This window comes from Marmota flaviventris, chromosome 2 (genome assembly GCF_047511675.1).
Source record: "Marmota flaviventris isolate mMarFla1 chromosome 2, mMarFla1.hap1, whole genome shotgun sequence".
Taxonomy (NCBI): domain Eukaryota; kingdom Metazoa; phylum Chordata; class Mammalia; order Rodentia; family Sciuridae; genus Marmota; species Marmota flaviventris.
The window spans coordinates 65,369,858-65,385,136 of NC_092499.1; the positions used below are offsets into that span (position 1 = coordinate 65,369,858).

Consider the following 15,279-nt stretch of genomic DNA (forward strand, 5'->3'; position numbering starts at 1 on the left):
AAGGTACCACCATAACTTCATTTTATTGAGAGATCAAGGTTCTGAGAGGTTAGAAAACTTGCCAGGATGGCAAGTGGTAGATTTGAAGTTAGAATCTAAGTTTATCCTACTCTAGAATGGGCATACAACCAGTAACTGGTAGTCTCAATTGTGTTTATCAGAATTATTTTGAAATTCTGTAAAGGAAAAATAACCTAGGCTTCATCCTCAAAGGCCCAGGATGGTGTTCACGCAAGTCATGATTTTAAAACAGATCAGCAATTTTTTTCTGTAAAGGATTTTGTAGGCTATATGATCTTTGTTGTAACTATTCAACTCTGATACAGTAGCATGAAAGCAGCCATAGCCTATACATAAAAGAATGAGTGTGGCTGTATTCTAATAAAACTTTATTTATAAAAAACAAACCATGAGGGCTGGGGTTGTGGCTCTGTGGTAGAGCAGTTGCCTAGCACATGTGAGGCACTAGGTTTGACCCTGAGCAGCACATAAGAGTAAATAAGTAAAGGTATTGTGTCCATCTACATTTTAAAAAAAAAAAAAGTTTAAAAAAATCATGTACTTTAAAAGCACCCCAAGAGTTTTATATGTGTAACCAGAATGGAAAGCCAATAAGCTACAATCGTCCACTAGAGAAAATAAGAGTCAGGTGTGCTGTAGAGAATGGCTTTTGGGTAGAAGGCTTGGCTGCCCTTTGGGAAGGAGAAAAGACCTCCTTCTCCTTGAGAAGGTGGACAAAGCCACTGAGAGGCTTTATGATGTTAAATCCTTGGAGTCTGTTTTTTGTATTCTAAGATCAGAGCTATGAAATGGGTGTGGGAGAAAGACAGCTACTAAGTAGTAAGATAGCAAATATCCATGGAGTGAAACTAGTTTTCCTGAAGTAACTTTCAAGTGATTATATAAGATGCAGAGTAGAAATTTCAGGGAAAACCACAGTTCTGCTGATGAAATGAATCTGAAAGAATGTTCTATACGTATCATGCCAAACATGGAAAGCTACTTCAGACCCCTTTCCTGCCTTGTTTTTTTCTCCTCTCTTTTGTCCTTACCCACTTTTCTGCCTTCTGAAAGTCCCATGACTATGGTCAGGTTTGCATAAAGGAACACATAGGGGTGTGGGATTTCTCCTTGTCATCTAATGGTTCAAATATGAAAACTAGTTAAGGTTACGTGAATCTTAAAGGTCTTCCAAGCTCCTGTTTTATGAGATCAAACAAAGCCCTCCCTTAAGAAGTAAACTGGCCTCTTGAGTGTTTCTGTTGCTAAACTTGGTGTCTCTTGTTGTGCCATCATTTTTGTCTTATAGACAAGGAAGGTTGGCAATACCTGTTTCCTATAAAGGATGCATCTCTGAGAAGTCAGCTGGCCCTACGGTTTGTGGACAGGTGGCCCCTGGAGTCGTGCCTGGAAATCCTGGCCTACTGCATTTCAGACACAACTGTCCAAGAAGGACTAAAGTCTGAGTTGCAGAGGAAGTTGGCAGAGCTTCAGGTGTATCAGAAGGTATGAACACTGACATCAAGAGAAGGAAACAGGCTTCTCATCCTGTTAACAACCTCTGCCTATGTTCATATGATGGGGAATTTTAAGAAACACAGAATATTGGCTGACTCTGCCCTGCAGCTGGCTTCAGTTCTTAGGTGAATGGAGAGGAGGCCTCCTGTATGGTTCCTGTGTTATTTACTCCTGTTATTTTAAATACATCTGCATCAAGCAAGGTTAATAATAACAAAGTTGTTGAAATGGTGCTCTACAGTCCACAAGGTTTTTTTAAGCTTGTGTATGTTTTATGTATGTTTTTTCTTAAAGATTTTTAAATTTCAAGAGCCCTTTTGAAAGGATGCATGAGAGTAATAATTTCAAAAATAAAAGATACTTGTGGGACAAGTGTTATATCCACCTAAAGAGGTTCTTCAACAGTTTTCATGCAAAGCTAAAATTCTGCAGGAAAGGCCAGAAGAAAATGTCTTGGGTGGGATTTTGAGATGCAGCTTGGAACAAGTGACCCCAGAAGGCTGGATAAGCTTTGAGCCTCTCAGAATTGTCTTCACCAGTAAAAGGCCCTGATCTTGGCCTCCCATTTAGCCTTTTCTGCTTGATTTTACTTCCCAGAGAAGTTCATTCTCCTCTCTAAACAATTTTTGCCCTGTTTGCTCTTTTCCTCCTCTTTCCTAAAAGTTCTAACACTGGGCTTTGGGCCTGACATCTAGGGATGGCTCTTCCCTGAACTCATCAGTGACTCATTCATGGAGGGAGGGAGAAGCTAGTGTTGATTGATGGATTCTCCTGTCTTTCCTTAGATTCTAGGCTTGCAGGATCCCCCAGTGTGGCATGACTGGCAGACCCTCAGGAGCCACTGTGTTGAGGACCCATCATCTGTCATGAATATGATTCTAGAAGCACAGGTATCATTTTCCAGAGTGGTATCCCCTTCATCCTCCTTGCTGAGCTGCAACTCCTTAGCTGGTTGTTTAAACCCCTTTCTATGTATCAGTAGCCAGTTTATAATTATATGACATTCCTTTTTTTTTAATTGTGAAATTTGCCAGCATACTGATAAGTGTAGAGAATAATACACTCAATGCTTTTGTACTTGTATTCATTGTGAGCTTTTCTATACTATGTACACTAGGTACAGAATGTACATGTAGAAGCGGAATTGTTGTGTCATCAGCATGGGCATCCTCACCTTCACTAGGATGATACCAAATTCTACTGGTTATATTCTCACACACAGTTCCTATTGCTCCATATACTCACCAACTTTTATGTTATCCAACTTCAATTTTTTTCCCATTGGATGGTATCTCATTGTTTTAATTTATATTTCCATGATTAGTAATAATTGTGAATATCTTTCCTATGTTTATTGGCCATTTGAATATTAACTAGAATTTTATCTGTCTTTTAAGAATCTGATATACCATAGCTCAAACTGTAGATGTTCACTAAACGTGGTAGTGCACACCCGTAACTAGCTACTCGGGAACTCGGGAGGCTGAGACAGGAGGGTCACAAGTTTAAGGCCAATATAGGCAACTTAGTGAGACCCTAGGGATGTAGCTAAGTGATAGAGCTTACCTAGCATGTGTGAGGCCCTAGGTTCAATCCCTAATATCAAAAAAAAAAAAAAAAGTGGATGCTCACTCAGGTGTTCTTTTGTTTTGTTTTTTGTTTTTTTTGGGGGGTGGTACACCCGGGATTGAACTCGGGGGCACTCGACCACTGAGCCATCAGATGTTCTTTTGTTCATGAAATATTTACTGGATATAGGGATCTCTGTGCTAGATAGTGGTGAGAACAAAGATAATTAGGTTTAGTCCCTGCCCTGGAGTGGCATATTTTAGGGAGATGGGTGACATAAGATGTTTCCTGAGGTGGATACAAGATAGTATATCAACTAAGAAGTAAGCCAAGTTCATAGGAGCTCAGGTAGAGCTCCTGACATAACCTGAGACACAAGGAAGCATCCTAAAGAAGGCACCCCAGGAAGAAGTGTGGGGAGGGCATCCCAGGCACCACCATACTGGAATATTTGGACAAAGCCCTGAGAATTCCATCCCCTGAAATTAATAGAGTTCATAAATTGAGGGTGGGAAAGTAAAAGGAGGGCATGGATAGAATTTAACCTCAGTATGTTTGCTTGGCCCATATAGTACTGGTCCACAGAATTCTTATTTTTCCATATTCACTTCTTTTAAAAAAATTTTTTTTAAATGGGCATTTGTTAATTTAAAAAAATTTTGTTTTAATTTTTAGAATTCTGACAATACTGGGTCTTCATATGGCTATAATCAGAGTTGAGCAAGTGCTACCTCCTTGGAAGCATCTTCTCAGTTTTCCCCCATTCTCACCCAGAGCTGACACCAAGTGTCATTTGTCATCTGCTTCTCTTTTTTATGATAGAGCTGGAAGGAAAATTATATTAACAGTCAGCCTACTTCAGTCATTTTCTTACTTTACCTTGTTACTCTAGTCTTCTGAATTTCTGATCTCACTTAAGTCCCATAGTGAAGATCCCATCAGCAGCTACCAAACATTCCTGAGGCTTAAAAGACTCAAGACTGCTGAGGAAAATCAGGCAAAAGTTAGATAAGTTAACAAGGCCAGTAACTTAAAGGGATTGAACCTGTTGTGTTTCCTTCCAGGAATATGAGCTGTGTGAGGAATGGGGCTGCCTCTACCCCATTCCAAGGGAACACTTAATCAGCCTACATCAAAAGCATCTTCTCCACCTTCTAGAAAGAAGAGATCAGGAAAAGGCTCTGCAAGTAAGCCTCTGATTTTTCCCATTTTTCATTTGGGAAGGGACAAGAAGATTTTTCAGCTCAGAAGGCTTTTTCATGCAGAATCCCATACAAAGTATTTGCTATCTTAGATGTGCCCCTTCATGTCCTTCAAGAGCCAGTTATAGTCAGCTTGAGAAGAAGGTGCCTAGCCCTGCTTTATGTGCCACATGGAGCAGATGGGTCCAGGATTCTGCTGAACTCTGGTCCTATCAAGGCCATAGCTCCTTCATGAAGCTGTGGAGGTAGTGAAAAATGAGTGTGGAGAAAGGATTAGCCCAAAATGGAAAAACCTGAATATTCCTTTCTCAAACCAAATAAGGCTGGCCTGAGAGTTCTTCAACAGGCCTCACCATTCTTCTACCCTCTCCTGCAACAGCTCCTGCAGAGAATCCCTGATACCACCATGTGCCTTGAGGTCACAGAGCAGTCCCTTGACCAGCATCCTAGCTTGGCCACTTCACACTTCTTGGCCAACTACCTCACCACCCACTTCTATGGAGAACTGACTGACGTCCGACACTGTGAAATCCAGGCACTGTACATGGGATCCAAGGTAAGGATAAAGGGGATTCAGGAGAGCATGACTAAGGGGCTGACTGCTGGCCCCACTCCCATTTTAGAACCCTCCCTCTCAATGGTCTTTCAGCCAGCACCTGCCCAAAATGGAAAACTTGAATATTCCTTCAGGTTTAGCCTGAATAGTCTTAGCCTGTGCTATATAAAATTCTAACCTAGCATCCCACCATATCCTGGTTAAGTCTCCTAGGACTTATACTGCCCTGCCTCCAAAGAGAATTTTACTTGATTCTCTCGTGTTTTCCTTAGAACCTGCTGTATCAGTGTATCTCAGTTCTGACATTTATTAGAATCATTTAGACTTTGAAAAATACCAGTAGTTGCCTTCCATTCCAAACCAATTAAAACCGGTCTTGAGATGACTAGTCTTGAGGGTTGTCTGTCTTGCTAAACAGATGAGATAATAGGTCCTTAGCTTTGCTGTATAACCTTGTAGACACTAATCGAAGAAATTATAAGATAGAGAAAGTAATCCGATAAAGGAGAGTTTAGAGAAAGAGGGGACCCTCTGGCACTCTTGTAATTTTTCTGATTAGCCATTGCATATACTCTCTCACATAGAATAGGTACCAGTAGGGCTGTGAATGTGATGACTTTCCCCTAAGAAAATAAACCTTTTTTACATTTTTGATGCACTGTACCTAAGTTGGGGAAGATCTTTATAAATTGGTAATGGACAGAACAGAACCAGTGAACCCATTTCAAGCCTAGTGATCGTGACCTTTAAAGGGAGTTTAGATTCATCATTTATCTGTAGAACATAGGAAGTACCAGCTTTAGGTAGCCCACTGACATCACCTTGTATTGTTCCTTCTAACTAAAGCCTCACATAGACGGAATGCATTAAGGGCCAGGCAGAGCTCAGCCATACCTGGAGGGTCTAGGCCAGGGATCAGCAGATCACCACCTGTCTGCCAAATCCAGTCCTCAGTCTGGTTTTGTAATCAAGTTTTATTGGAACACAAGCATGTCACTCATTTATATATTTGCCTATGGTTGCTTTTGTGCTGTGTTGATAAAGTTAAATAGTTATGAATCCTGAGGACTAAATGATTTACTGTCTTACTCTTTATAGACAAGGATTACCAACCTTTTGTCTAAGTAAAGATCCTTGGGGTACTTCTCAGTTGCCACCTGGAGGATTTAGATGGGAGTTCTGCCTTGCTTCCTGAAAGACTCCTGGCCCTTTGCAGTAATACTATGGGCCTTTTAGCCTCTGACACCTTTCCCTTTCCCAGTAAGAATTTCAAGTTGCTTCTGAAACTTGTTACTGTTTTCTTTACTCTGCAAATCTACCTCACAAACAGGTTCTGCTGACCCTGCCTGAGCAGCACCGGGCCAGCTATTCCCATTTGTCCTCCAGTCCTCTGCTCATGTTGGAGCAGCTGTTGATGAACATGAAAGTGGATTGGGCCACTGTGGCTGTACAGACCCTGCACCAGCTGCTGACCAGGCAGGAGATTGGCTTCACTATGGATGACGTTGACTTACTGCTTTCCAAATATGCGGGCAAAGCCCTGGACTTCCCATACCCTCTGAGAGAGAAACGATCAGGTAACTGCCAACATCCTAGATGGCAATTCAACATGAAGGAAGAAACACCATGCTACATTCTCAGTTTTGGTTTTTTCCTCTTTCATTATTTTGGATTTGATTGAGAGTGAAAGGAATATACTTCGAGAGACAGCTCTTTATTATATAGGAGATGTCTTAGCCTTAGAAGAAAGAAGGAAGCAAGCCAGAATTAAAGGATGGTAAACAACACTGCATGCATAATAACATAAAGATTTGGGGAACCAAATGTACTGGAAATAGCATCTGTCTGACCTTGATATAGTGGGCTCCTAAGTGCCATTATTTCTTATGGAGGGGATGCTTCATTCCCAGGGTCACATTAGATATCACTTGTATTTGAGTTGACTCAGCCTCTTCTAGAATGAAGAAAAATAAGTATGGACTAATGTACCCAGCCAGCTCTTTTTTCTATGATATCTTCTTAGATATTATAAATCAAGTACATCATTGAAGTGTCTTCCACATCCTGCTGGGCATTTTTAGATTTATGTTGTAAAATCCTAGTGTTTGTTCTATTATCTCTTGTGCCTGAATATGGCTTGATTTTTGAGAAGTTTAAGAAACATGTAGTTCTTGGCTCAGAAGTGCCACTGTCATTCTATACATACCTAGAGCAATTACAGATAACAGTCAGGGAAACCAACTAAGCTTTGAACTGAATACCTAGCACAAGGAATAAAGATGCTTTTGGTAGACCGATATTTTGTCAGCATTTTCCCTCTCGACAGAATCTGTGATTCACCTCCAGGAAATTGTCCATCAGGCTTCAGATCCTGAGACCCTGTCTAGATCATCATCAGCAGAGTTCTCTGCAGCTGCTGCTCCTGGTAAGAACTGGTTCTGAGAGTTACCCATTTTTTCAATTCAATTCTGCCTTATTTGGACCTTCTGGTTCTTTTGTCTCTTTCTTCATTTACATTATATTTTTCGTAGTTCATTTCAGCTTTGTATATCCCAGGAGATTGAACATCCACCTGGCTCTCATTATTTGCTATAACATGTCCATAAAGTCTGCAAACACTGAATTTGTGAATTGCTCCAAAGAGAAATATATATACACACACACACACCACATACTTCTCACATAGTTTATATTCTTAAATTCTAAAAATAATGCATCCTAGTAGATTCTATTTTCCTTATTTTGCAAAAGAGAAAGAGAAGTGACTTCTCTGAGGCACCCCACTAACAAGTGCCAGAGCTGGAATTCAGACTCCATCCATCTGGCCCCACCACCAGAGCTTCTTACTCTGTGCTGCCCTGTACTGTTTCTATCCTCTGATTGCCACATGAGAGCTGAGACAAGAGGGAAGAGCATCATTTTATTCAGCCTCAACTGAGAACTTGAGTGTTGAGAGACTTAGAATTTTCACCACTCTAGATATGTCCATGAATGACTGAAAGCCCTGCAGGGATTGATTTTGAGTTCACATAGAGATTTTAGCAAATAGGCAAATTCACAAATATAGAATCTGCTAATAATGAGGATAAGTGTATTTAATCCCCAGTTAAATTCTATTACCCACGCAGGGAACAAAGTCCTTGAAGTCCTCAGCCATGTTTTGGTCACCCTTTCCACCACCCATTCTCCCCAGTCTCCAGCACATGCCCAATGGCCTACATGCAGAAGCAGCTCAGCCGTTGTTTTGCCAAATGAAAGGAAAGAATGCTTGCACTGTCTTCTGGACGCTGCTAGGAGTCAATGTTTTTCAGTTCTCATTTTCTGTGTCCAGCCAAAATTGTTCTGCTAGGTGACAAGAAATTCCCTTAGGTGTCATAAATCAAAGACTGTGGGATTCCCTGTCCAGACTTAGAGAATTTGCCATGTTATTTACAATAACCAGCAAGGGGAAGATTTAGACTTGCAAGTGTATGAGTAGCTTCATGTACCAGTGTATAAATTTCTAAAAGACAAGGACTTTTATTAAACAAAGTCATAACACCATTATCATACCTGAACAAAAATGAAACAGTGACTTACTATTACCAAATATCCTGTCAGTATTAAAATTTCCCAGTAAAGATTTTTTTACAGCTAGTTTTTCTATAATCAAGATCTAAATAATGTCCACACATGGCCTTTGGCTAAAATATCTTTTCAAGTATTTTCTAACAGAAGATCACCCCACCTCTTTGCTTTTTTATTCTCCCCAGCACTACCACCTCTATTTTATTTGGGGAGAAAACTGGGTCATTTGTCCCATAGAGCCACATATGTGCTGGATTTTGCTAGTTGCCTCCCTGTCTGGGTCTCTATTTCCTGAACATCTACGACACTGGCCATTAGAGCTAGAAGTTTATCTTGAGTCAGACATGATATTTAATTTTTTTTAAAGCTAATACAGTTTTTTTTTTTTTTTAGTTGTAGTTGGACACAGTACTTTTATTTTGTTTATTTTTATGTGGTGCTGAGGATCGAACCCAGTGCCTCACCTCACACGTGTGAGGCAAGCGCTCTACCGCTAAGCCACAGCCCAGCCCTGATGATATTTATTTTTAATTTTTTTTTAATCATAGAACACTATACCATTATTTTATTTATGGGCTGCTAAGGACCGAACCCAGTGCTCCATGCATGTAAGGCAAGCATGCTACCACTGAACCACAACCCCAACACCAGACTGATATTTTTTGGTAATAATTGATAAGCTTTGTTGTGCATTTTCAAGAGGAGGTACACAGTGTTCCATTATCTCTCTTTTGTAATGCAACCAGCCAACTGATGCTCATTAACTGCATCTTTTATTTCAGCAGGGCTTTGTAAAACAGTGAAATTCTATTCTTCCTTCTGAATTATGAATTGGAACATTGATCACCTTTTACCCTGACCTCTGGCTCCCAGGTGTTCCCCTTGTAAATTCCCCCAGTCCAAGGGAGAGGAGTTTCCCTCAGAGTCAGCCACTGCTGGAATTTGTGCCACCAGCAACACCCCCTGCCAGGGACCAGTGGATACCGGATGAAAGCGAGAGCCTCTGCATGGTCTGCTGCAGGGAACACTTCACTATGGTGAGTGGAACAGGGCCTCAGCGTCACTGCAGGTATTGAAAGGAAAGCTCCTTTCAGTATCCACTTATAAACTAGAGGTGATATGTTAATTGACTCATGGAACTGTTAAGACTGTATACAACAATAAATGGTACCACACTTAGTATAATATCTGCCTGTAAGATTAATTCAATGTGAATGAAAATGATGATGATCTGATTTCTCTACTGTCTGTTTCCTGCTCCTCTGTTAAAGAGGTATAAGATGTCTATCAACCTCTCATAATGAAATGAGGTTGTACTTGTAAAAACATTTGGAAAAAGGATGCTTTTTCGTCATCATCAATACTGTGCAGAAATGTGATCCTCTCTGCCTGAGAAAATCACTCCTTCCCCACAACTTTTTGGCTGTGTGTGTCCACATGTTGCCTCATACACAAGTAAAACTTGGCAGAAGCTATTAATTGCAAAACTCTGCATGACTTGGAACCTTTGCCTATGAGCTGATGTCTTAAAATGGCAGCTTTTTAAGGGCAAGGCCTGCTGTATTCATTTTCAGTAGAGGCCCAAGTACCTGGTGCTCTTAATAAGCCACATCTGACTACAACCAAGTATAAATGGACTGATTGTGGTCTCACTTTTGCTTCTTCCCTCTTTTATCCCAATGACATTCCTCAGTTTAACAGGCGTCATCATTGTCGCCGCTGTGGCCGGCTAGTGTGTGGTTCCTGCTCCACCAAGAAAATGGTGGTGGAAGGCTGCAGAGAGAACCCTACCCGCGTGTGTGACCAGTGCTACAGTTACTACAACCAAGAGTGAGTGTCCTGCAGTGAGACTGATACTGATACTGACCACTGCACACTTCTCCAGGTCCTTTTATTTCTAAGAGTCTCATTCTAGAGAACATTTCAAATCTGGACCACTTCCAGAAATGTTTAATTTAACATTCATACTACAATGCCATTAACTCTACAGGAAAATGTTTGTAGACTGATCTTGGTCAGAGAAACTAGTATGAGAGGAGGTCAGGATGAGAGAAAGCAGTGTTTAAGGGGCTTGCATGCTGTTCTCTCTGAAATCAGGACATTTGGTTTATCAATCCTCTCCAGATTGAGGCCACTGATCTTACTTCAACACCTCACCTATTTTCTGCTCAGTCTGGCTTCAGCTGGACTCAGAAGGAATGTTACACCTGCAGAATATTTGGGTATCTCCTATGTCAGCTTAGTCCTGGCTTGTTACCCACAGTTAGAAGAGCCCTTATACTTTCCCACACATAGTTCACCTCCAGAAAATTTTCAAACACTGTTCACACCTTTGTCAAGACAGATCAAAACCAGGTTTGCTGGCTAAGTGTCACTCAGTCTTTCCACTACTGATAACAAAGGTTATCAAGTAGTGAAACCAAGACTCTGGGAATAAGGGCCAAAGCAACTATCCAGAAGCAAAATTGCTTTGAATTCTCCATGCTTTTATTTCATTTAACAGACTTAATTAGATTCCACATTCTACTCAATAGCATTTTTATGTTGGTTTTAATATGAACAGTTTTGGTCATCATTTGACATGATGAAATTGCTATACCTTCAAAGTAGAGAACAAGTATACAGAATCAAGGAGACCAATGGGAAAGCTATTACAGACTCCAGTAGTAAATGATGAAGTCCCTTACTGAGACAAAAAGAGATAGGGACATTTAAAAGGATGTTTTGGAGGTGGAATGGACAGGACATGGTGAGAGATTGGCTATGACAGGTGAGGGAGAGAAGAGTTATGGATGATTCCCTGATATCTCACTTGAGTAACAGAGTAAATGCCAGTGTTATACACTAAGCTCTAAACAAAGAGAAGGAATGATTCAGACACTTAATTTTTCTTTCTGTTTCTAGTACACCAGAGGAGAATCCAGGTCAATTAGAAGGTAAGGCCTCATCACATTCTCCATGACTCTTCATATGCTCAACTTGGCCCTGTCTTCAGTCTGTCTGCTACAGTTGTTACACTCAATGGCATCTCAATCCAGCTTGTTTGCCAAAGAAAATTCTTGGTCTTCTATCAGTTCTTGGTCTGTTTCCCTTGATGCTTATCGTATTAACCTATCACACAGGCCCATTAGCTTTCAGTATTAAGAAGGTCAGCAACTAACAAATTTAGTCCTTATCTTTTCATAGGTTATTTCTCTCCCTAACCGCAAGTTCCACTTCACCACCATCCTAATATCCAAGGCTTCCTCCTTCCCCCTAGGTAGTCACTGTTAACAGTTTGGTCAATAACCTTCCACAGTAGGTTGTTTTTAGAGTGCCTATTTGAGAACCATGTGCCTTTCAGGGTTTTTCATGTGAGGCAACAGAGTTGTATTACAACACTGTATGACATTCATCCCAGGTCTGTGCCTGGGGAAGAAGGTGGACATGCCTAATGGGGTCTCCTATAGGAAACAAAAGAGTCCAAGGAGAGAGAAAGGGGCCCTCAGATAGCAGGCGTGTATTTTGCCTTCAACTCACTCCAGCTTACGGGACTGGGCTAGACTGAACTGCAAACCAGTGACTGACACATGAATGACAATTCTCTTCTCAGTGCCAGACAGCTCTAAGAGCGAAAGCCCGCCATATTCAGCTGTGGTGAGAGTCCCCAAAGTGGCTGAAGTGGAATGGATTTTGAGTCTGAATGAGGAGGAAAATGAGCTGGTGCGGAGTGAATTTTACTATGAGCAGGTAATGGTAATAAATTGTAATGGCTATTTAAGTTTCTTTATGGTGTTTAATAGTATGGCAGGAACAACAGAGGTAGGTGAATACAGCCTGGCCTGCACTTGCTTACTGTGAAATAATATTGGAGCTAAGACCAGTAATCTGGTTAAGGCAGAGGATGAAGAACATTTCAGGAAATGTACAAGAGGAGACCAGGAAAGGCTTTGTGGAATTTAAGATGAGTCTCAGGAACTGAGAATGTGGCTCAGTGGTAAAACACCCCTGGGTTCAATCCCAGGGGCCAAAAATAATAATGATAATAAGATGAGTCTTGGAAAAGGGTTAAGAGTGTGATATGCAGAAATTTGGGCACTACAAGGGGAATGAAGATAGAGGAAGGAAAAAGTACAAAATTAAAATGTCTGAGTAAAGGCACAGTGTCAGAAACTACAGGGCATGATTGGGGAATTGGAAGTTAATGTGAAAGGAACATAGAATGTGGATAGGAAGTGAAAGGTAGATTTGAGAAGGACTATGAATTCTGCAGTCAGAAGCAGGGTAGGTGTCAGGAACCTAGCAAAGTTTTCCAGTTAAGCTTTAGGAATACTAATTAGACCAGCAGCATGTTCGTGGTTTAAAACAGACTCCTCAAGGTGTTCAGACAAGCAAGCAATGCAGAGAGACCGTAGACCAGAAAAAGGAGAGAGACCTGTGGACATTCTCAAAAGGTAGGTAATATGTGGATATAACTGCCTTCTTCCCTGTAAAGTGACAAAACTTAACAGCCAGAACTTAGGCAGTGCCACTGAAATTAGATCTGCTTCTGCTTTGCAGTAGAACTTTTGACTCCTTCTTTCAGGGTCTTTCAACCTTTCAAAAAGGTTGTATTTGATTGTATTTGAAGAATGGTTTGGCCCCTGAACTCACTAAGTGTGTCTCCCTTCTTTCTCCACCTCTAGGCCCCCAGTGCCTCCTTGTGCATTGCCATCCTGAATCTCCACCGGGACAGCATTGCCTGTGGCCACCAGCTGATTGAGCACTGCTGCAGGCTGTCCAAGGGCCTCACCAACCCAGAGGTAGATGCAGGGCTGCTCACAGACATCATGAAGCAGCTACTCTTTAGTGCCAAGATGATGTTCGTCAAGGCTGGCCAAAGCCAAGACTTGGCTCTTTGTGACAGGTACATAAGAATGAGTCTCCATTCTGTTACATGGAGGTGGTTTTTATGCACCTCTTTTTCTGACACATCACTATGGTTTTTCACCTCCCCATCCTCTGACAAGACACACTGCAATGTTTGCATCTCACTTTGATGTTAATGAAATACTTACCTGACCACAAGTGGTCTTGCCACCCCATCTTGTCTGTCTACGTCCTTTTCTTTCCCAGAGTGTATCCTTAAAGCAGAGTTCCTGTACCTATATCCTGTCTAAAAGAAAGTAAAGACTTCCCCTGATTAGTTTGTAATTTAAATCATTTAGGGAAGTACCTTTAGTGTCTGTGGAATTTTCTGGCTTTTAAAGGAAATATATCCTCCCCAAATGTACAGTGGTTAACTTTCTACAGACCTCCACCCCAACACTGACCTCAGGGAGTTCTGCATAATAGATCCATAAAAGCATCTTGGGAAGTGACTGATCCCTGCCACTGTGCCAATCTGAGTCATAAACTGGAAGTATCCATGGAAAAGGTGTGACCAGGCCTCCCTCAGGTTCCTGTGCAACCTGCTTTGACTCCATTTATTAACTTGACAATGAAAACTCCTAATTCCATGCTCATCCACCCAGATGCGTGACTCATATTTCATGTTCCCAACATCCGTCCTAACCAGATTTGGGAGCAGGGAGTGTAATTTTCTTTGAAGTGTAAATGCCTCCCTCAGACACTTGCTCAGACTCCACCAACTCCTAACTCCCTATCCTCAGACAAGTCGGCTAACCCTCTGGGTCTCAGTTTCCTCCTCTATAAAACGAGAATGATAATAATACTTAAATATCAGAGGGTTGTTAGGATAAAATGAAATCATCCACATCAAGGGCTAAGAAATTAGCCTGGTATGCTCCATGTACTACAAAAAATTTAATTATTCTTATTACTTCCATGAACAAAAACCAGAAGGTTGAGAAAAGCATATGGAGGTGGAACAAAAATGGAGGAAATGCAAGGGTGCTAGTTTCACTCTATATTGAGACAATGAATTATATGTCATTTGTCAATTTGATTAATGAAGAAATAGGTATATTTAAATAAAGTTTTAAAATAACCATAAAAAGCAACACTTATAGTCAGTCCCAGCTGCAGTAGGAGGCTGAGGTAGGAGGATCACTTGAGCCCAGGAGTTTGAAGCTAGCCTGGGCAACATAGCAAGACCCCCCAGCTCAGTAAATAAGTAAATAAATAAACAAGAAGGGCTGGGGATATAACTCAGTGGAAGAGCCCTTGCCTAACATGCACAAGGCTTTGGGTTCAATACTCATGTGCACATTATAATTATGAAAATAACCAAAAAGCTACCAAATTACTGGAAAAGGATGAGAGTATGGGGAAATAAAACCAGAATTCTCTCCATGTAATAAAAGATAGAAAACAAAAGAAATATGGAAAAAGATCTAACACAAAAGTGAAAATATAGCCAAATATATCTCAAATAGCAGTAATTAAATGAGATAAAATTTACTTGTTAAAAGAAAAATAGTGGCTAGTGCGCTTGCCTAACGTGTGAGGCACTGGGTTAGATCCTTAGCACCATATTAAAATAAATAAATAAAATAAAGGCATTTTTTCCATCTGCAACTACAAAAAAGAGAAAAGAAAAGAAAAAGAGGGGTGGGTATGGCTCAGTGGTAGAGGAGCACTTGCCTAGCACTTATGAGACCCAGTTTCATTCCCTGGCAACATTTTTTTGAAAAGGGGAAAAAAAAAAAAAAAACTTTGGTAGAGGAAACAAAGGTAACTTCAAGTCCTGTATGTTCTTTAAAATCTGATGTATTTGGAGGAAATATTCACTTTAGACTGAGGGCAGCAGAAATGAAGGAAGGATTCAGCAGGATTCTCACCCACCCCAAGGTGCCTTGGGCTTTCTTGGTTTCAAATGACACCTCTTTCTCCCTATCCCTGTATTCAGATATACTCATTGTAAGAACCTTTGTTGACCCTTTACAG

General features: G+C 40.9%; 1 protein-coding gene across 3 annotated transcripts in view; it reads left to right on the plus strand.

Annotated features, from left to right (window-relative positions):
- The window catches only part of Zfyve26 (zinc finger FYVE-type containing 26), a 59,159-nt gene that overhangs the window by 27,978 nt on the left and 15,902 nt on the right, over window positions 1-15,279 (plus strand). For all 3 annotated transcript variants that reach the window (XM_027929505.3, XM_071607935.1, XM_071607934.1), the window contains exons 22-32: window positions 1,310-1,506; window positions 2,304-2,408; window positions 4,152-4,274; window positions 4,669-4,845; window positions 6,176-6,422; window positions 7,172-7,270; window positions 9,286-9,449; window positions 10,106-10,242; window positions 11,317-11,348; window positions 12,005-12,141; window positions 13,077-13,297. In XM_027929505.3, coding sequence (XP_027785306.3) covers window positions 1,310-1,506; window positions 2,304-2,408; window positions 4,152-4,274; window positions 4,669-4,845; window positions 6,176-6,422; window positions 7,172-7,270; window positions 9,286-9,449; window positions 10,106-10,242; window positions 11,317-11,348; window positions 12,005-12,141; window positions 13,077-13,297 — 1,639 coding nt within the window. The remainder of the gene's footprint in view (window positions 1-1,309; window positions 1,507-2,303; window positions 2,409-4,151; window positions 4,275-4,668; window positions 4,846-6,175; window positions 6,423-7,171; window positions 7,271-9,285; window positions 9,450-10,105; window positions 10,243-11,316; window positions 11,349-12,004; window positions 12,142-13,076; window positions 13,298-15,279) is intronic.